This window comes from Sciurus vulgaris (assembly GCF_902686455.1).
Source record: "Sciurus vulgaris genome assembly, chromosome: 2".
In the NCBI taxonomy this organism is placed as follows: Eukaryota; Metazoa; Chordata; class Mammalia; order Rodentia; family Sciuridae; genus Sciurus; species Sciurus vulgaris.
This window is the reverse complement of record NC_136462.1, coordinates 36,778,384-36,800,730: the sequence shown is the minus strand read 5'-3', so window position 1 is coordinate 36,800,730 and position 22,347 is coordinate 36,778,384. Positions and strand designations below refer to the sequence as shown.

The 22,347-nt window shown below is 31.9% G+C and overlaps 1 protein-coding gene across 1 annotated transcript in view; it reads left to right on the top strand.

Moving 5' to 3' along the window:
• The window catches only part of GPHN (gephyrin), a 709,158-nt gene that overhangs the window by 158,996 nt on the left and 527,815 nt on the right, over positions 1-22,347 (top strand). The window contains 1 exon segment of the mRNA XM_079127200.1: positions 19,667-19,745. Coding sequence (XP_078983326.1) covers positions 19,667-19,745 — 79 coding nt within the window.

The window sequence follows — 22,347 nt, the reverse complement described above, 5'->3', positions numbered from 1 at the left end:
CTTTCCGTATATCTGGAATAAATGTAGTCTTGTTTTGCATAATTTAAACTATATTTGCACAGTACACTGGAACATGTTTTTCAGCATTGTTTCTCAGACATATTCACATTGATAGAACTAGTTCTTGACGTCATCTTAACTGCCAAAATTTGTACTGCATGAATGTATCATTATTTACTAATTTTTCTACTTAGTTGTTTCAGAACCTTTACTATTAGAAATAGTTCTTCAAAAAATTTTGCTTATATGAAAATTTCTCGTGTGTGTATGTGTGCGTGTGTGTGTTTAGGTACAGAATTGCTGGCATATACATTTTTTCAGATGTACTAATTTTTAAAAATTTTTGTCCAGAGGGTTCCCATCCATTTTTACTCTCATCAACAATCAATTAGGTTTCACTGAAACTTGGATATTGTTAAAGTATTGAAAATCTCATGTGTGTAAATTGTACCATGTTGAATTGTTTTGCAGTTTTTTGGTATTAAATAGTTTTTAAAGAAAGAGCGTATCCTTTGTGATCTCTTTTTCTGTTTTTTACTAGTTGTGATATGCTTCTAGTTATGTTTTCCTGTTTGTAATTTTATCATAAATCTTTCCTCTCACCACCTTGGAATAGACCATCCCTATTATATTGACCACATTTGGTTTGGTTTATTTTATGCCGAACAACTAAATCAAAAACAAAAACAAAAACAAAATGCTTTTCTTTTCTTTTTTTTTTTTCAACTCCCCTAAAAGGTGTCAGATTTTTGTAAAGGAAAAATCAGGGCCTGTTGTCTAAATGATAGTGGGAGAATAATACAGTGAGGGAGTAAACAATCAGAGATCTAAGTTGTAGAAAATTCAATTACTAACATCAGTTGCCTGAGAACAGTGTAAAGAACATAAAAGCATATAAAAATATCCCACTATCTGATTTTATTATCTTTATAGAGTTATATTCTATCTACCTTCTAAGTCCTGATTTTTCAGATAATTTAAATAATTTTCTCTCTGATAGACTTGATTCCTAAAAGATTGAGATTTACCTATGTTGACTTTTCCCTGCATATTGCCTGGGACATGAACAAGTTTTATGTATGTATGTATGTATGTATGAATGTTTGTATGTATGCACAGGTGATTGAACCCAGGGTAGCTTAACCACTGAGCCACATCCCCAGCTCTTTTAAAAATATTTTATTTAGAGACAGGGACTCTGTGAGTTGCTTAGTGCCTCGCTAGTTTGCTACGAATGGCTTCAAACTCACATTCTCCTGCCTTAGCCTCTAGAGCCTCTGAGATTACAGGTCTGCGCCATCAATTTTGTCCTCCCTAGCCCTTTTTTATATTTTATTTGAGACAGGATCTCACTGAGTTGCTTAGGGCTTTGCTAAATTACTGAGGCAAGCATTGAACTCTGAGTAATAATCCATTGTGTATATATACCACATTTTCATTATCTGTTCATCTGTTGAAGGGCCTAACAATTCCATTAACTGCTATTGAATATATAACTTGTTGCTGTTTTATTTCCTGAGGAACAATAGTGCCTTAAAACCATAATTTATTATTATTTACAGTTATGGAGGTTGATTGAGTGGGTGTGGGTGATATGTATCCATCTTTCATTTGGTGTCTGTTGAGGTGGCTAGAAGATCCAGAATGGCCTTCCATAATTGTCATTAGGGACCAGCTGCCATCTAGAACTCTGCTGGAGCTGTTGGCTATATGCCTGTTCTCCTGTACATAGACCTCTTTACATGGTTGCTTGGGACATCTCATTCCATGGCACCTGAATTCTAAATTAAAGTTAAATCCTGAGTTAAAATTTCATTCTTACTGTAACTTAGATAATGATGTTACATAGTCAAAAACAGCTACTTCCAATTTGAGAGAGAGGAAAAGAAGATTCACCTCTGAGTTAAAACATGGAAATTCATACCAAGAAAGGAAGAGGTAATATTGTGGCCCATTTTAGAAATATACTTTACTTCATTTGAAATTTCCAGTGACATTTTGAAACTTACTTTGAAATATTGGAAAACTACTGTAATCTTTCAGATACCTTTTATTACATTGTTAACCTTATGAAAACTTCTTAGAGGCTAGAACCAAGGGGAAATCCAAATTGAAAGCAATGAGTTTACTTATATACTATTCTTGAACTGGCCTTCTGAGTGATTATGTGACTAATTAACCCACACTATTGTCTCTCAAGACAGAAGACACACTCAAAAAGGAAGCCTAAGTGGGTGTAATTCTAATGTCTACCCTTTAAAAACAACAAATGCAAATTATGTTTTCTATCTCTTTTCAATGAAGGGAAGAAATAAGGTAACCTGGTATCCCCACTTCTGTGATATTCAAAATGTCAGTTTTTGAATCTTTTATGTTTTATGCAAAATATACAATTTATAAATTTATGCTTTTTATATATTAAGAAAACTGTGATTTTGTCTTCTCAGGCTTGTTTAATAAGTATCTGTTCATATTTTATTTTAAAATGTACTTGTTGATTGGTGAGTTGCTCCCTGGGTATTCTTTATTCCATGAGGTACAAAGTCCCATTGGGTTTCATTTAATAAATACCAAGTACAATATTGTAACCCATTATTGGTGCCTATATATCATATGGGCATGTGGCTACTTACCTGCTTCCTTTTTCTGTAGCTACCAGGAAGACACCTCCTATAATCTTTTATTTATTTGCATTTCCCATTCTATCTGCCAACTCTGGTATCTATGGTAGGTATCCATAAAAGAATACAGCAAATGTAGGGCAGAATTCTTTCAATGTGGCTATGTCATATATCCCAATAGAATTAATGTAGTTACCAAAAAACTAATTTATACTTAGTAGATTAAAAAAAATTTGTCCACATCTTGAAGATGAAAAATAAAATAATAAATTAAAAATTACATTTAACCATAGTGATATTTTACAGACATCAATTTAACTCCAGCTAAGATTTTTTTAAAATCTTAAAATTTTTAAAAATCTTTAAAATTTATGTACTTTACATAAGTACATCTTTATTTAAGTGCCATGCACTTGGCTCCACAAGTGCTCATATGAGCCACAAATCACATATACAAAATTGTTATATAAGTTCCTGTAGAAACCAAGATGCTTGCAATACCCATTTTAGCAAAAAATAATTAGCAAGCAAACTGTTTCATGGAATATATAGTAAGACTCTAAAAAAGATAACTGGGTCTTAGTATGGCATGTTGATATAATCAAAAGAGTAAATAATCGGAATTCTCTTAATCTTAGGTGTGTTTGTTTAAACTTTTGGTAAATTAAACTTTTAAAACAGTACTTTAAAATAGCTTATAGACTGGGCACAGTGTTGTATGCCTGTAATTCCAGCAGTTTGGCAGACTGAGGCAAGAGGATCACATGTTTGAGACCAACCTTAACAATTTAACAGGATTTTATCTTAGAGTAAAATATAGAGCTGGGAATGAAGTTCAGTGGTAAAACACCTGTGTTCAATCTCCCAAGTACTGGGGAGAAAAAAAGAAAGAAAAATAGACTATAGGAGTCTCCTGACCTGGACTTTTTTTTTTTTTTTTAATCAAATCTAAGTGTTTCATTAAGTATTCACCTTAATAACTTTGATGCTGCAACCCTGATATGCATGTTTTCCAAAGAACTGGAAAGTAATATTGGATAATATTGTCTTTTTATCTAGCTTTGTTCTTCAATTCATTGAATATTTACATTAAGATTTCCATCTCTAGAAGAGAATATCATCTGACTTACAATTAATAGCTTACACATACTTAAAACTTTCTGATGATATCCTATTGTACTTAGGATAAAATACAAAATGCTTGCTAATACATAACCTTGTGTTTTAAATTGCAAGTTAATCTTTCTACATTGTCATGTCTTTCCACCTTGTCACATCTTTCTACTTTAATAATGTAACATCACGAAGTTTGGGGAGCTAATTCTTTTTCTTTAGAAGATATGAGAAAACTTTTATAAGAAAACATAACTTCAGGATAGTAACAAATAGTAATATATAGATAAGCAATGAGCTAGACTATAGATAAATTCTACTTGCTATATTAAATTCAACCCATACTAGATATTTTCCTATCATTCTTTTGAAGTTCAGAAAATTTGATTGGTTTCTCTAACAGTTTATAAACAAGTACTATAAACAAATACTTGAAAGGGCTATCATGTTTAAGGCATTTTCCTAAGTCCTAAAAAATGTAGTATAGCTGGAGAATCAAGCACGAATATGTACAATACACTAATGTTTGTAATATGGAGGCATATATAAAATACAGTGGGAACACTGAGAAGCTTGGGTTTAATTTTGTTTATACCTCTCTGAGAAAAAAAAATAGAAAGTTATTGACCTTTAATTCACAATATTCTGCCAGTTCTACTGGACTTCATTTTAGTTTTGAGTTTCTTTTTTAAGCATTTCTAAGCTTGTGTGAGGATTGATATTTTATGGTATTTATTATTGTTTTTAGAGGCCTTCCAAAGAGCCAAGAGAAAATGCCATTTTTTAAATATTAAATCTTTCTAGTTTTGTGATTATCATGTAGATTTATTGGGATCTTTTATAAATTTAAGACATATTTTCATATCATAGTGAAAATGATTATATTTCTTCCATCTTGAAAAACTTTTGTTTTATTACCCTTAGAATTATTTCATCATTAATAATGAGCTATATCTAATTCTCCATAAATGATTTAAATAAGAAAATGGAATAATAATGAAACTGTCTGCTGATACAATAGTTGAATAAATGACCACTATTCCTCTATCCTTTAGTTTTTTTTAATCAAGTTCTCCAAAGTGTTACATAATCTTTCAAGAGGATATAGAAGACCAAAGACCACATCTTTGTAGTCTGCTTTGATCTTTCTCTTTTTTAAAAATACTTTTTTAGTTATAGATGGACACAATATCTTTATTTTGTTTATTTTTATGTGGTGCTGAGGATTGAACCCAGTGCCTCACATGTGAGAGGCAAGCTCTCCACCACTGAGCAACCCCAGCCCTGAACTTTCATTGAATACTATTGCAGTGTGGTTGCCCACTCTGGTTTCAAACTTGCAAGCTCAAGCAATAGTCCTGCCTCAGCCTCCCTGTGTAGCTAAGGACTATAGATACACACCACTGTGCCTGATAGATTTATTTATTTACTTTTCTGTGGTGACACAGACGTGCAAATTAACAAAAGAAGACTGTAACATTTAATAGTCAATTCAGAATGCATAGAGACAGTAGTACTCTAGACTAATTTTGGTGGTAAAATTGATCTTACAAGGAAAATTCTCAGACTGAAATCTTCAGATGATACTATTCTAGATAAATTTTCTCAGACAACAGTTAATGAGTGAGCAGTGTATTTCTGAGACCAAGAACTAAATAACAAAATTTTTCATCCACTTAAGTCAGAAAGGCCGTGATCATACAATATTTTGCAGCAAGAACCTGAACCATCCCATGTAGCTAAGAAGACATGTGACATATTCTTCAATCTTTTATGATTTTGTTCTCAGGTTTCTTAGATGTAATTCCTGAGTACATAAATACTGAAGGTAAATGTATATATAGAAGTGATTGGAAGGCAATATGATGCAGAAATGAGAAGATTGGTGACAGTTGGTCAATATTAGTGACAGTTGTTTCAATATAAAAATAAAATGCTTCATAAATATGGAACAAAGAAGATGACTGTTCTCTCTTCAACAAAAGTATGGTTTGTGATGATTTCCAAAAACTGACATTCAGGTATGTTGCATTTTCATGATACAAGTTTAAGAAGAGCCAGAATTAAAGATAAGTCAGATCCAGTGAAGGATGTATATGACATTTGAAATAACTGTTTACGAGATAAATATGTTCAAAGTTCATGCTTGATAGTTGACACATTTATTTTTTGTGTGTATATATATATGTATGCAAATATATAAATATATATACACATATACACACAAAATTTTTTCTAAAAATTTCCACTTTCCCCGTATTTTTACTTTTATAGATTATTCATAAAATGACTTGAAAATAAAAAAATATGTGGTTCATGTGACCTAGATGATAAATGGGGATGGCGTTTTCCTGGAATATGGCAGGTTAAGCTAGATCTTGAAACATATATTGAAGTTTGGCAAATAGAAGATACAGCTAAGATACATCCCTCTTAGCTGGGGGATAAGCACACACACATGTATATACAAATATTTAATATATAAGTCCTTAATTTATAAATCATATATCATAGTTCATAAGACACATATTTACTACATATAAAATTTTATATATAGCCCTATATATGTGTGCATGTACAAGTATACAGTTTGATCTAAAACCAAAGTTTTCCAGTGCAGAGATTTCATATATACAAGTAATAGTGCTCACAAATTTGTGTTTACAAAGTTACCTCAGTCTTCATTGGTGGTTAGGCAATGGTCCTTTACATGAAAATATTTAAGTGTAGAGATTCAGTGAGATATCAGAAATGACACATGAACGTTAGTAAGGCATTGGTGATAAAGAAGATGAAATACCTAGGTATAATGTATTATTCTGTTTTTATATTCCTGAATTGTATGTATCTGTGTCAATCTTTGTGGCACAAGAAGTGGTTTTGGTGTTCTTTTTTTTAATATATTTTTTAGTTGTCAATGGACATTGTTTTATGTATGTGTGTAGTTATTTATTTATTTGTATGTCATGTTGAGAATCAAACCCAGTGCCTCACACATGCTAGGCAAGCACTCTACCACTGAGCTACAACCGCAGCCCAAGAACTGGTTTTGTAGGGAATTTACAATAGTTGTTTTCCTAGGTCATTAAAAATTAATATAAAATGATATTAATTACTTTAAAATATTTTTATCCTTTATGATATTATAAGTGTACCAGTATCTTATTATACCATAAAATGTCCAGAGTTCTTGTACTTGTGTTTAGGACAAAGATTATTCAGAGATGAAGTTTGATCTTAAGTATTACCTTGGGCTTAATATAGGCTTTCAAGTAAGTATTTGATGATATCAAAGTCTACATGTTGAGACTTTAGTTTTGAGTGGAACGGAGTAGCTGGTGGCACATTTTCAATTCTGTTAGAGTAGTAAGAAAAGCAATATACATATCACCATTTTGCAGTTTATGTGGGGGGCATATTTCAGTTACATGATGGTAAGGCTCATTCTGTCTCTGCTTTGTCCTAATCATGTTGGTACTTATGTTAAATACGAATGGACTAATATTCCAGTTTAATCACTAAGCTTGTCAGACAGTCTAAAACAAAACAAAATCCAGTTATATGCTACATTTGGTAGCCGCATCCTAAATATAAAGACCTAGGGAAGATAGAAAAAGATATGCCACCCAATGCTTAATAGGAAAGCTACACTAATATAAAAGAAGATTTTAAGATAAAGACTAGATATAAAAGGTAGACATTTTATTATAAAAGGATCAGTGTACTAGGAGGTTATTGCAGTCTTTAACCTGTATGCATAAATGAGATAGTTTTAAAATATATAAAGCAGAAATTGATAGAAACAATTTTTGGATGAATTCCCAGTCATTCTGGGAGAATTTATGACAATCTATCAATAGCTAATAGAATAAGTGGATAAGTATAAATAGATGGATGTGAGGATAGAACACCTTAACAGCAAGAACTAGTGAATGTGGGCTGGTGTTGTAGCTCAGTGGTAGAGCATTTGCCTAGCATGTGTGAGGCACTGGGTTTGATTCTCAGTACCACATATAAATAAATAAAATAAAGGTCCATCAACAACTAAAAGATAAAAATAAATAATAGGTGACTGTGACTGAGAACTATAGAACATTTTACATGAAAAAGATAAAGTATACATTCTTTTCAAGTTTATATGTAACATTAACCAAATCGACCAAATATAGCATATGGTTGAATAGCTATACAGATGCAGTGATCTTTTTGATAAAATTTATGATCAGCACTTCTACAATTTATTTGGAAATTCAAAGGACCAAGGATATACAAGGCAATCCTTAGGAGCAACAAAATTGGAAGAATTAGAATACCAGATATTACCACTTTTCCATATCATGACACTAGAATTATTAAAACAATGGTATTGGTACAAGAATAGGCTAGTGGAAAAGAATGTTCAGTGTGGTAGTTAGAATAATGCTCTCCAATGATATCCAATCCTAATCTTTATATCCTGTGACTCTGTCACAGTACAAGGCAAAAGGAACTTTATCAATGTGATTAGGATTACATATATTTGTTAAGACAGGGAACTGATCCTAAGTTATCTTATGGGCCCAGTATAATCATATAATTAAAAACAAAGAACTTTGTCTAGCTGAAAACAGAATAGAGATGTGGCAGAAGTTGAAGTTAGAGAGATTTGAAGCATGAGAAGGATTATATGATTACTATTGATGGCTCTGATATTTAGGAGCTTATGTAAAAGGACTAGAGAGAAAGGCCACTAATTTCTAAGAGCAGTCCCTAGCTGAGCAGCCTGTAGCTGACTTCAGTAAGAAAATGAAGATGTCAGTCCTGTGTACTTGAATAATTTTAGAAGTAGATTATTTTCAAACCCTTCTGATACAAGCCCAGCAAGCTCGTATGTTTTGATTTTGAATCTGTGGATCCTGGAGCAGAAATACCAAACAAGCTAACTTGGACTTATGACTCATAGAACCATGAACAGTATATTTGTATTGTTTTCATTTCCTCAGTTTTTTTTCTAATTTGTTACAGCACAACAGAAAACTCTTACATCTAGGACCAGATCTACACATATACTATCACCTGAATTTATGACTGATTTTTATACTATAGTAGGGAAAATAATTATTTCACTTGAATAGTGTTTTAGTTAGCATTTTCATCTGTGTTACCAAAAGACTTAATATGAACAATGTAGAGGAGGAAAAGTTTATTATGGCTAATGGTTTCAGGGTTTCAGTCCATCGTTGGTTGACTCTGTAGCTGTGGGCCTACAATAAGGTAGAACATCAACACAGAAGTCACAGCAAAGGAAAGCAGCTCAGGACATGGCAGAAAATATAAACTCCAAGGCACAACCACACTGATCTACCTCCTCCAGCCACACCCTGCCTACCAATAGTCACTGCCCAGTTAATCCATATCAGTGGATTAATCCACTGATTAGCCACATCCCCATAGTCTAATAATTTCACCTCTGCAAAGTCCAGTATTGACTCACATGAGCTTTTTTGAACATTTCATATATAAACTATAGCAGATAGCTTTATGGGAATATGACTACTGACTCCTATTTCATATCATACAGGAAAATTAATTTCAGATATATCTCTGAAAGAAAAAAATTAAAACTTTTAGAATAAGGGAAAATATCTTCATAATTTGGGGTTAGGCAGGAATTTCTTTTAATAGTGTATGTGAAAAATTGATAAACTGGGTCACAATTAAAAAAGTAAGAACTTTAGGAAAAGTACTTTAAAAGACTGAAATATAGCCATCAAAAGAAAGAAGATTTTGCAAAACACATATTCAACAAAGGACTCAAATCTAATATCCTAATTTTAAAAAATGATCAAAAGACTTAAAAAAGTATTTCATAAATAGTATATAGTCATTGTGAAAATGAGAAAGTACTCTATGTAAAAAACATTAGGGAAATGCAATTTAAAAATCCTAATGAAATCGCATTAAACATGCACCAGAATAGATGAATTAAAAAAAGATGCTATTTCTAAGTGTTTGTAAGGAATTTGTATAATTGGATATCTCATACAAAAATTCGTATTTATTTTGGTATTTTATTTGCTCAGGGTTATTTATACCACTTTGGGAAGCTAAGAGGGTTTATTAAACCTGAATATACAAAGTTTTTATGACCTAGGAATTTTATTTATAGTATATAACTAATAGAAAAGTTTGGCTGTATTTCTCAAGACAAGTGCAGGAATGTTTATAGTGGTACTATTTGTGATAGCCTACGTTGGAAAAAATTCAAATGTCTACATGTAGTAGAATTGATAAGTAAATCATAATTCATATTGTCATACTATATAATGAGAATGAACAACATATCATTAAACTTAAAAACTCAGAAGAATGTCATAAACATATTGTTCAACAAAAGGCAGCAGATAACAAAAGAATGCCTAAAGTTTGATTAATTTGTATAAAGCTCAAAACTACAAAATTAACATATAATTTCTCCTATTATGGGTAGAGTAGTGACTGGAAGAAAGTATGAGGGGAATTGTTTATATAAAAAAGGTAAAGATTTAGATACTGTTTCCCAACCCTATGTTTGCATTTGAGTGGAATAGTGATTTTAATTTTTTTGTGTGTATAATAAATATAGTTAATTTCCTGTTTTACTTGTATCAGTTTCAGAATATGGATTGTATGTATATTTTTGCTTGAGTCTTGTACAAGTGCCAAATAGGTAGGAAAGCACATGCAATTTCAATAACCAGTTTGTTTTGTACCTTTCTATAGTAATTTATCTTTATGTGATGAAGTAGATATGGAATTCTTAAGTCATTCCTTAGAATTCTTGAATATTTAAGAACTTTATAATTCTAGAAGCAAGCATTAACTGAAGAATATGGTACTTAAGAACCCACCAAACTAATGAAAAATAGAAAAGACAGTTGATATGCATAAGCATGACACTAATCTAAAATATATTTATCTATCTAATTTATCCAGGTGAATTTTTCTGATTTTCTTAGTGTATATCTCCAAAACATGTCAACTTCTGTCCAGGTTGGTAAATTGTTATTTAAAAGTTTGAAAGCTAGTAAATTGATTTGGTATGTATCATTCATTTACAACAATTTTTATTTTATCATGTTTTAATTTAACATATATAGCTCATTTGATATTCATACTAGCCCTCTGAAGTCTGATAGGGGAGATGTAATTGTTCCATTATATAGATAAGGTATATGATAATCATATTAAAATCTGTGTACAAAATTAGCCTACAAATGTGCCATATACCTAACTTTTTAAATTAAGTATGTCCTCAGGTTACTTCTTATCTGATTAAAAATAACTTTTTACACATGATTAAACTGACATTATTAAAAGTTACAGTTTGGTTACCAGGTATTAAAAACAATGCAGCCAAAACAAACAATCAGTCAAACCCAAACCTGGGTTGAAAAATGGGTATAGGAATTGACTAGCCATTTAACTGAAAAAGTCAGACAAAGGGCAAGAAACACATGGAAAGATGAGCCATATCACAAATCAGTAGGGAAATCCAAATCAGCATCACATAATGTATCACCTCACACCCATTAGAATGGCTATTTTCAATGCAAAATAAAACAAAATAATAATTATTGGTGAGGATATAAAAAATTCAAACCCTTGTTTGTTTTTTTTTTTTTTTGTTTTGTTTTGTTTTTTAGGAATGTAAAATGGTGTGGCCATTGTAGAAAAAAATTAGTAGTTCCTCAGAAATTTAAAATAAGAATCATATATGATCCTGCAATCCTACTCTGAATATATATCCAAAATAATTGAAAGGATATCAAAGAGGTATTCATACACACATGCTCATAGAAACATTATTTTTAATAGCCAAAAGGTTGAAGAAACCCAAGTGTTCAACAGATGAATAAACAAAATATAAAACATACAGTGGAATAGGATGTAGCCTTACAAAGGAAGAAATTTCTGACATATGCTACAATATGAATAAACAGTGAGAATATAATGGTAAGTTAAATAAGACAGTCAGCAAAAAAACAATGTATTATTCCTCTATGTGAGGTATCTACTATAGTCAAATTCATAGAAACAAAGTTAGAGTAGTTGTTGCCTTAACAAGCTAAGGGGAGGAGGAAATGGGCAATTATTGTTTAATGACTATAGACTTTTTAGTTTTCCCACATGAAAAAGTTCTGGTGATTGATTGTATAATACTTTAAATATACTTAATACTACTAAACTGTATACTTCAAAGGGGTTAAAGTGGTGAATTTTATGTTATGCATATTTTACATGGAGAAGACCTCCACAATTAAAAGTACAAAACATTGATAAAAGAAATTGAAGAAGACTAAAAATGCAAAGATTTCCCATGTTCATGGATTGGAAGAATCAATATTATTAAAATGTTTGTATTACCCAAAACTTTCTACAAATTCAGTGTAATCCCCATTGAAATACCAATGATATTCTTCACAGAACTAGAGAAAACAATCCTAACGTTCATATGGATGCATGAAGACCCTCAAAGAGCTCAATCTCATGCAAAAAGAACAGAGCTGGAGCTTTCACAATATTGTGATAATTATCACAATATTCAAGACATACTCCAGAGCCATAATATTCCAATCAGCATGATATTGGCATAAAAACAGATAATAAAACCAAAGATCCCAGAAATACATCCATGTGTCTATAACCTACTTGTTCTTGACAAAAGGGCACCCAAACTACTATATTGGAGATAGTGTCTTCAATAAATGGTCCTGGGGAAACTGAATATTCACATGCAGAAGGCTGAAACTTGGAACTTTTCTCTTACCTTGTACAAAAATCAATCCAAAATGAATCAAAGCTGTACATGTGAGATCTGAAATTATTAGAGGAAAACAGGGAAACACTTTAAGACAATGGTTCATGAATGAATTTCTGGAGAAGACTCCAAAAGAACAGAAAATAAAAGATAAAATTGACAAATGGGATAACATCAAAAAAGTTTCTTCACAGCAAAGGAAATAATAATCAGAGTGAAAAGGCAGAATGGGACAAAATATTTTCCAACTATTCATTTGACAGGTAGTTAATAGCCAGAATATATGAGGAACTGTGTTACCAAAAAAAAAAAAAAAAAAGTCTTTGTCCTTTTTCAAAGGATAATCTTGTAGACTACAGAATTCTAGCTATTAATTTTTCTTTTAATTTTCTATTTTTGAATATAACATGTCTATGTGTAGGGTTTTAGGTATTTATCCTGCTTAATATTCTCTGAGTTTCTTAGATTTGCATTTCGATGTCTTATATTGGTTTGTATGAAATTCTGAGTTATTATTGCTTCAAGTATTTCTTCTGATCTTTCTCCCTGTCCCACTGGTATCCCATATACATTCCTCCCTTTGGTAGTTGTCCCATAGTTCTTGGATGTTAAGTTCTTTTCTCCTTTTTTGTTTTTTACAATCTGTCCTTGTTTGCTCTACTTTTTAGTTTCGGAGGTTATTCTGATTTTTCTTCACACTCAGATCATTTTTTTAGCTTTGTCCAGTCTATTAATAAGCTCACTAAAGACATTCTTCCTTTCTATTACAGTGCTTTTTATTTCCAGCATTTCGGTTCTTTCTTAGGATTTGCATCTCTCTGTTTATGTTGCCCATCTATTCTTTCATTGCTGTCTACCTTATCAATTAGGGAGGGCCCTTAGATTATAACTGTAGTCATTTTAAAAATTCCAATCTGATAATTTAGTATTCCTGTTGGGTCTGGTTCTAATACTTGCTCTATTTTTCATTGTTTTATGTTTTTATTTTCTTCTTTTGCCTTTTAGTATGCTTGTAATTTTTTCATGTAGGCAGTCATGATCTGCTGTGTAAAAGGAACTGCGGTCATAGGTTTTAGTAATGTTGTGGTAAATTGTTAGGGTAGGAAAGGTATTCTAAAGTCCTGTGGTTTGGTTTGTCTTTTACTCAGCCTTTTTACTCTGGACTTAGAAATGTACAAGTATTTTTCTGTTTCTCCATCTTAGTTGGAACAGGGTGACTAGAATTGGTTATAGTTGTGTACATTTTCCTTCCCCCAGTTTATTTAACACATGATAAAATCCTAGCAAATTATGCTCCCCTTGAATAATTTCTTCTGTGTGCAGACCTTGTCATGAAGAACAGTGCTCTGCAGTACTTCAAAATGTTTCCTTTTTCCCCTCCCCCTGCTGGATTCTCAGGACAATTTATTTGATATTTATTATGAGAATCTGATTGTGCTCCTGAAGGTAAAATTTATCAGGTTGTAGTTTTGTGTGTCTGATACCCATAACTGGCTTCTCCTGGAGTCTTGACTTTCAGACTTGTTTATGCCAAAATGTCAGTGATTTATCAAGGGTAATTCAGGTTTTTCTACTGCTGTACTGGTTTCTGTGGAGGATTCTTTCCTGAGTTTCTATAGTGGTAAGTGGTCTGCCTGTTGGACTCTAGTTGTGAAAGCATGGTTTGCTGTGTGAACTTACTTCTCTTATGAATCTAAGAGAAGTTGTTGATCTTTCAGTTTGTTTGACTGCTTCCTTGTGGTTAAGACTGAATGCTAACTTTCATGCTTCTTACCAGAGGTGAAAGCCCTCATTTATTTATTTATGTACCTGATTCCATTTGTTCAGTAATAATTCTTCGTATTTAGTTCATACCCTTTAGAGGATTTCAGGAAACTTTTCTTATAGTAGATTGAGTGGCTGGATTTAGATATGGGAGAAAAATAAATATTGAGCATCTCTTATCTAAAATGCTTAGAACCAAAAGTGTTTTGAATGTCAGTTTTTTTGTGTGTGTGTGTGTGTGTGTATACATAGATATCTTGGGGATGGTACTCAATTTTAAATATGAAATTCATTTATAATTCTTGTACTCCTTATAAACATAGCCTCTTTGGGGGAGATTGCAAGTTATTCTCTCACTTATCCAGTTTAACTTTGAATAAATCAGTTGAAATCTATAGTGTAAATTTCACTTAAGAATTATCAGTTGCTTGTGCAGGTTCACTTGAATTTTATTTCGCTGAATATTTAGAAACTGAAGAGTAAAAAGGTTATGAATTCATTTTTACTGACTTAGCAATTTTCAAATTGGTAAGTGCTTCATTTTCATGGTCATAACATGAGACAGTATTGTCCATTCAGGATTGTAAATATTGTACTCAGTTCTTCCCATATAGTGTTTTAACATGAACTTTTAGAGATAATAACTTTATTTTTACAGAAAAATCCTTTCTGATTACAGAAAGATAGGATATTAATGACATTCTATAAGAAAGAGGGACTAGGGATGTAGCTTAGTGATTAAGGACACAAAATCGTGGCATGCACAGTATTCCTGTGCTCAATCGCTGCCACTGGAAAGAGAAACAGATATTCGAATGGGGAATAATCCATAAATGCAATATAATGACTTCATCAGAAATCATATTGGTTATATATAATACTACATTATATTTGAATGCTTAGGATATAATGATTATCAACCATTACCTTGATTTTAGACCAGAAAGATGAATACATATTGAGAAAAATGCTTATTATTAGTTAAGATTCCTGCTAAATGGTCTGTTTTACAAATATTTCTAAGAATACCATGAGTTTGGCTGCTGATTCTTGCTGACAATAGACAAACCATCATTCTCATTTATAAATTTATATATATATTTCTCATTTATAAATTAAAGGAGCAGCTGGGGTGGTTGAGGCAGGGCAATCTTTAGTTCGAACCCAGCCTCAGTAACTTAGGAAGGCACTAAGCAACTCAGCCAGACCCTGTCTCTAAATAAAATATAAAATAGGGCTGGATATGTGGCCTAGTTCTTGAGTTTTGTACCAGGGTTCAACCCCTGGCACAAAAATAAATACATAAATAAAAAGTAAGGGAAGTGTTATGGTTTGGATGTGAGGTGTCCCCCAAAAGCTCACATGTGAGACAATGCAAGAAGGTTCATAGGAGAAATGATTGGGTTATAAGGGGCTTGACCCAATTGGTGAATTAATCCCCTGATAGGAATTAACTGAGTGGTAACTGAAGTGGTAAGGTGTGTCTGGAGGAGGTGAGAATTAGGGCATATATTTGTATCTGGAAAGTGGAGACTTCTCTCTCTGCTTCCTGATAACCATGATGTGAGCTGCTTCCCTCTGCCACACTCTCCCACTACGATGTTCAGCCTCATCTCGAGCCCCAAGGAATGGAGTTTACTGCCTATGGCTTGAGACCTCTGAAACTATGAACTCCTAAGTAAACCTTTCCTCCTCTACAGTTGTTCTGGTCAGGTGTTTTAGTCACAGTAGCAAAAAAAACTGACTAAAACAGCAGTGTAGAACTTAATGTAGTTTTGATGTGTGTGTATATGTATCTCAGCTTGTGTCAAATGTCTTGATTAAAATTTCTTCAAGTAAAATCTTTTAAGGAATCCTAATATATAAAACAAATAAAAATAGCTGTTTGATTAGAAAGGGGGAAGGAATATCATTGATTTTCCATAGAACCCACGAGATACCATGAAGCACTCTTACCAAACCACTTGACTGAAAGATTCGTATTGTTTCTTCCACCTATAAATATCTGTATTTATTGAATAATACTTTGGAATGACATTTATGATAATAAATTTTAGTTAAATAACTTTTGTTATAGTTATAGAAATGCATGGCAGTCCACAATAATGAGAAATATATGAGAACCGTGGTCAGTATGGATTAGTGATTAAGATTATAGACACAAGAAGTTAAAGAGCTTGTGATCTAGTACTGCTGTTTATTAGTTATTTGATCAGTAGTAAAATGCTTAATCTCCCCAGGCTTCAGTTTTATCCTTTGTAAAATGAGGATATATGTAGTAGTAGGTCTAAAGTTGTATGATTGTGTTAATTAAAGTGAGGTAATTAATGTGAACTGCTTAGCATATGATGAATATCAACTCATGATTATAGATCAGAAAAATGGACATTTACAGTCAAATAACTAGTTAATAATTACATTTAAGAATCTTTTATGGAGTATTTCAAGGAATTTTCCTTTCTTCCCTCAAAGCTAACTATAACATAAACCAGGTTAAGATACAAGTTTATTATAGTTTTCCTATTAGTACTGTGCATTTGGACTGCATGCTGCTCTTGCCATTTCTCCTGTTTTGTCTGATTTCTGTGATGACCTATTGCAAATTTTTTATTAATTTTTGGAGCAAAGATCTTAGTAATTCCTGTAAATGTCATATACTGAAGAAAAAACCCCTAGAAAGATGTAATGATCAAACATGATTAATTTTGATGTGATGTAGACATGAAAAAATAGTTAGTAGCTTCCTAAAATGAAGTGTTTTTCTTGTGATTCAAAAAGAAAATCCTTTGCATTGATGATAAATCTTAAGTAGAAACAATAAATTTATTTTAAGAGGAAGCCAATATTTCAGAAATTTTTAGGAGATTTCTTGCTCTGGTCTGACTGAAATTTTGGATGCAACTTGTGTTTTAGGAAAATGCCTTTCTTAGCACAAATTGTTTTACAGATAGCTGACTAGGAAGTCTTTAAAAGAGCAAAAGTTTTATTGCATTTTAATTAAGCTTCTCAAACCTCAAACTCTCTCAAGCTCTGAAGTTTCATAACTAAGCTATTCTTCTTGCCAAGATGAGCAAGAAACATTATGAAAACAAATTTATGGTATAATATACCTTCAATTTTAGTTCAGCTCAGCTGGAAAACAACTTTTCTTACAGTCTTAGAGTGTGCCAACATTTTGTTTATTTATTTATTTTTGGCACTACTCTGGAAATGGTAAAGAGCATTTTTGTTCAAATTTTGAAAAGCAAAATATTGGTCCCAAATCAATAATTTGGACTCGGTGTCTATTAATATAGTTTGAAAATTTATGTATTAATCTAAATTACTCCACTGATTACAAAACGGAGGAATATCTTTTTGCAATTAGTAAGGAATGAATCCAACTTTTCCAACTTCCAATTTTGAATGAAAAATTGTTTATATGTATTAATCATTTATATCAAAGGCAGATCTAGATTTTGAGAGCTTTAGGCTTGTAATTTTAAGGGTCTAATAAAAAGGAATATAAAATATAAATAAAATATTGACCACTATGTCTTTGAACAGGAACACTGAAAGTGTTCTTCTTTTTTCTTATGTATATTTCAATTGTAACCATTCAGTTGTAATTGAAAACAATCATTTTATTTTTATACTAACAATGATATGTGTAAATTAGTTTTCTTTTTCCTTTGTTTTTTGATGGATATTTTAGCAAGTAGTGGATTTCTGGATTTGTAGTTTTCCTCCAACATTTTAAAAATACTTTTTCTTGCTTTCTGGATTCCACAGTTTCTGTTTGACAATTCAGTTTGAGTTGTTTGTTTGTTTGTTTTTTGGGACTCGGCAGCACTTAATCACTAAGCCTCTTTTTGTATTTTACTTAGAGACGAGGTCTCGCTGAGTTGCTTAGGGCCTGTACTATTTTGCTGAGGCTGGCTTTGAACTTGTGATCCTCCTGCCTCAGCCTCCTGAGCTGCTGGAATTAGAGACATGTTCCATAGTGCCCAGTTATTTTCATCATTTTAATGTCTACTTTTCATTTTCTCTCACTTTTTCTACTTTATTTTGTTGTTGTGGATGCTGCTACTGCTGTTTTTATTGTTATTTTGAGATTCTGTTAATGAAACCCAGGAACCAGGACATGCTTGGCAAATGCTCTGCCACCTAGCTACATCCCCAATCCTTTCTTTCACTTTTCTTAACGTTGGGGTTTGCTATACTTCCTAAGGCTACTTAATATATTGAATCAATTTTGGGTATTTACAGTAATTTTTAATTATTTCTGACAGTTTTTTTTCCATTCTCTCCTTTCACTGTATTATGACTGTTAATACATTTGATTGTTGGATTCCCACACATCTCTTATGCTTTGTCGTTTCATTCTTTCTTGCTCTGTCTTATTTGCACATTTTCTGCTCATTTATCTTTAAGTTCACTAACCCTTTGTTTTGCTGTGTTGAAATAATCTATGAAACTTGCCTGCCAAATTCTTAATTTCATGTTGTATTATGTCCAAAATAAGTAGTTTTTCCATTGATTTTAATTCTTTACTAAACTTTTATTTTTTCATCTACTATGAATATTTTCTTTTTCTCTTTTCTTTGACTTATGTTAAATAGTTTTCTAAATCTGACTCATCTGTGGATCTCTTTGGAGTTATTCTTTCTTTCTTGATTATTGGTCAGATTTTGCTCTTTCTCATATTTGTAATTTTTGTATATAATAAATATTGTTCATAATAAAGCAGTAGAAACTGACATAAATGTTACTTTTTTCAGTCAAATTAAATATTAAGAATTGCTAATCAGCCTCCAAAACTTTTGTAATTTTTTGCTCTAGTAGATGCTGTCTGTTATACCAGCTTACATACATCAGTAGGGTTTGATGGGGTTTTTTGTCCCTAATAGTGTCTTGGAATCTTATCTTAAAAATAAACGGCAAATTCTCCTAGAAATGAAAACAAACAGTAGGCTCAGTTTACCCAAGAAGAGACCTTCCCATTCTGCAGGTCTAGGTTATCCTTTTAGTTGTCATTGTTCTCTACTATTTAAAAAAATGATTTTTTTCTTGTTGAACTAGTGACTTGCCACTATGTAGGAGTGGATTACTTTTGTAGAAGAATAAAATTTAGACCAATGTGTGTATTATTTTATATCTTGTGTGTATTATTTTATATCTTGTATTTATATGTAGTCTGTATGCTTTATTTGTACTTATTGAAATGTTGACTTATTTACTTAATATTAATATTTGCTACTTGATCTACCAGTCCTGAAATATAGCCAATACTGAAGTTTGAAAAAACATTTTTAAAGCCAATTTTCATTTTGAAAATCCCCTTTTTTCAGTAGTTTAAATGAAATGTAATAAAATTCTAATTTTCTTTTTTCCCCTCTTTTCTGTGTAGTGAGTGATAGTTGCTTCAGGAATCTTGCAGAAGACCGCAGTGGGATAAATCTCAAAGATCTTGTACAAGATCCTTCTTTGTGAGTATTTGATTTTTATTATAATTTAAAACTTTATTATTGGTGTTAACTTTTAAGGAGAATTATAACTGAGAAATAATTTATGGTTGAGCAGTTTCTTCTCTTTGAAGAATTTGTGTTACATGTAGTAAGCCCTGATGGAATAGTTTCTTTTTAGGAATACAAGAGATATCAGAAGATGGAATGGTGTCATCATTAAAGTTTACCTTTGAAGAAACAGATCTAATGGCTGATATTATCTTTCCAGTGTGCTAGTAAATAGTGGGGAGGAAAAATGATTGATTTGCTTGGAAAAGAGATCAAATTTGTTCACGTCAATTTAAAGCTTCATTGAATATATTTTAAATATTTATTTGTGCTCACAGTTAGAAAATGAATGGTTATTTTTAATAATAATATGTACTTGAACATAGTGGATGCAGTTTTAATTTTCCAAATTAGGAAACTGTACATGGCATAGGAACAGACAACCAACATATATTATCACTATTTTTGACCACTGCAATGAAAGCAATTCCTTAATTTTTCAGCAAGAACCTTATTTTATTTACTTAATTATTTAATTTACTTTTTTCTTGACTGTGCTGAATGCTTCATGGACATTAGTACATGTACTTATTTGTCTAACTTTTCTCATGTCTAGCATTTTTGAAGTTATTTTTTGTGACTCTTTTGAGGACTGGTTTTTTATTAGTATACATTTTGGTTTTGTTTCATGTTGTTTTTTCTTGTCAATTTTTCTTGATTCTCATTTTCTTTTGTTAATAGCCAAATTCTATTTTTCTCTCTTTCATGCTTCCCTTAATTTTTTACTTCTATCTTCTCTCCTCCTCCCTCACAATCATTATATTCAACATCTCTTCTACTTTCTCTCTTTGGAAAAAGCAAATCCTTTGCAATCTTACTGTTTTTACCTTTGGAAATTGCTTACTATACCTTTTCTACTAATAGTGCTAATAAACTTTGTAGATGTCACAGTAGGAACTAAGTATTTAGTTTAATGCTGTTTATATTTTGCATTGGTGGTAGTTATTATTTTGTCCTCTTAAATCAGGAAGTGCTAGATACCTTCAGGGACACTGTAATTCATATGGAAGAAGCTCTGCCACCTGAGACTTATACTGATAAATGGATAGACACACAAACAATGTGAAATAGCAAAGGAACAAACCTCAAACGAACCAAAATACTTGAATAACAGAGTCCATCAAGACCACAGTGGAAGAAGTATCAGAGAAGGTTAGAAAGTTCAGAATTAAATTGATCTGTGCAGTAAAGGATGATGTAAGGAGTAAAATCAGAGAGAAAATACAGGAAGTGAAAGATAACTTCAATAAAGAGATAGATATTCTGAAATAGAACCAAATGGAAATCCTTGAAATGAAGGAATCAATAAATCAAATTAAGAAATCAAAGGAAGGCATCACCAGCAGACTAGACAATTTGGAAGATAGAGTTTCAGGCAAGGAAAACAAAATAAATAATCTTGTGTAGGGGTTGTGGCTCAGTGGTAGAGTGCATGCCTAGCATATGTGAGACCCTCAATTTGATCCTCAATAGCACATAAAAATAAGGGTATTGTTTCCACATACAAGTAATTTGTGTGTGTATGTGTATATATATACACACATACACACACACATATATTTATATATATATATGTATATGTATAACAAAAACTAAATAGCTATTCATTAAAAAAAAATAAAAGGTAATCTTGAAAATAAAGTTGGTTAAGAAGAAAAGATATTACATTCAGGGGGAAACCAATACGGATATCAGCAGACTTTTCAATCCAGACCCTAAAAGCTAGAAGGGCCTGGAACAACATTTTTCAAGCCCTGAAAGAAAATGGATGCCAACCAAGAATCTTATACCCAGCAAAACTTACCTTCAAATTTGACGATGAAATAGAATCCTTCCATGATAAACAAAAGCTAAAAGAATTTACAAAAAGAAAGCCAGCATTACAAAACATTCTCAGCAAAATATTCCATGAGGAAGAGATGAAAAACAAAGCAGCAAATCAGCAAAGGGAGGAATTATCCTAAAGGAATTGTCAAATAAAGGAGGAAACAAGTTGTGTCAAAGAAATAAATAAATAGAATTTAAAAAATGAACCAAATGACCGGGAAACCAAATCATATCTCTATAATAACCCTGAATGTTAATGGCCTGAATTCATCAATCAAAAGACATAGACTGGCAGATTGGATTAAAAAGAAAGATCCAACAATATGTTGCCTGCAAGAGACTCACCTCATAGAAAAAGATACCCATAGACTAAAGGTGAAAGGATGGGGAAAAACATACCATGCGCATGGACTCAGCAAAAAAGCTGGAGTATCCATCCTCATTTCCGATAGGGTGGACTTCAAGCCAAAGTTAGTCAGAAGGGATAAAGAAGGTTATTTCATACTGCTTAAGGGAAGCATAAATCAGCAAGATATAACAGTCATAAACATCTATGCCCCAAACAGTGGCTCATCCATGTACGTCAAACAAATCCTTCTCAATTTCAGAAACCAAATAGACCATAACACAATAATACTAGGTGATTTTAACACGCCTCTCTCACCACTGGACAGATCTTCCAGACAAA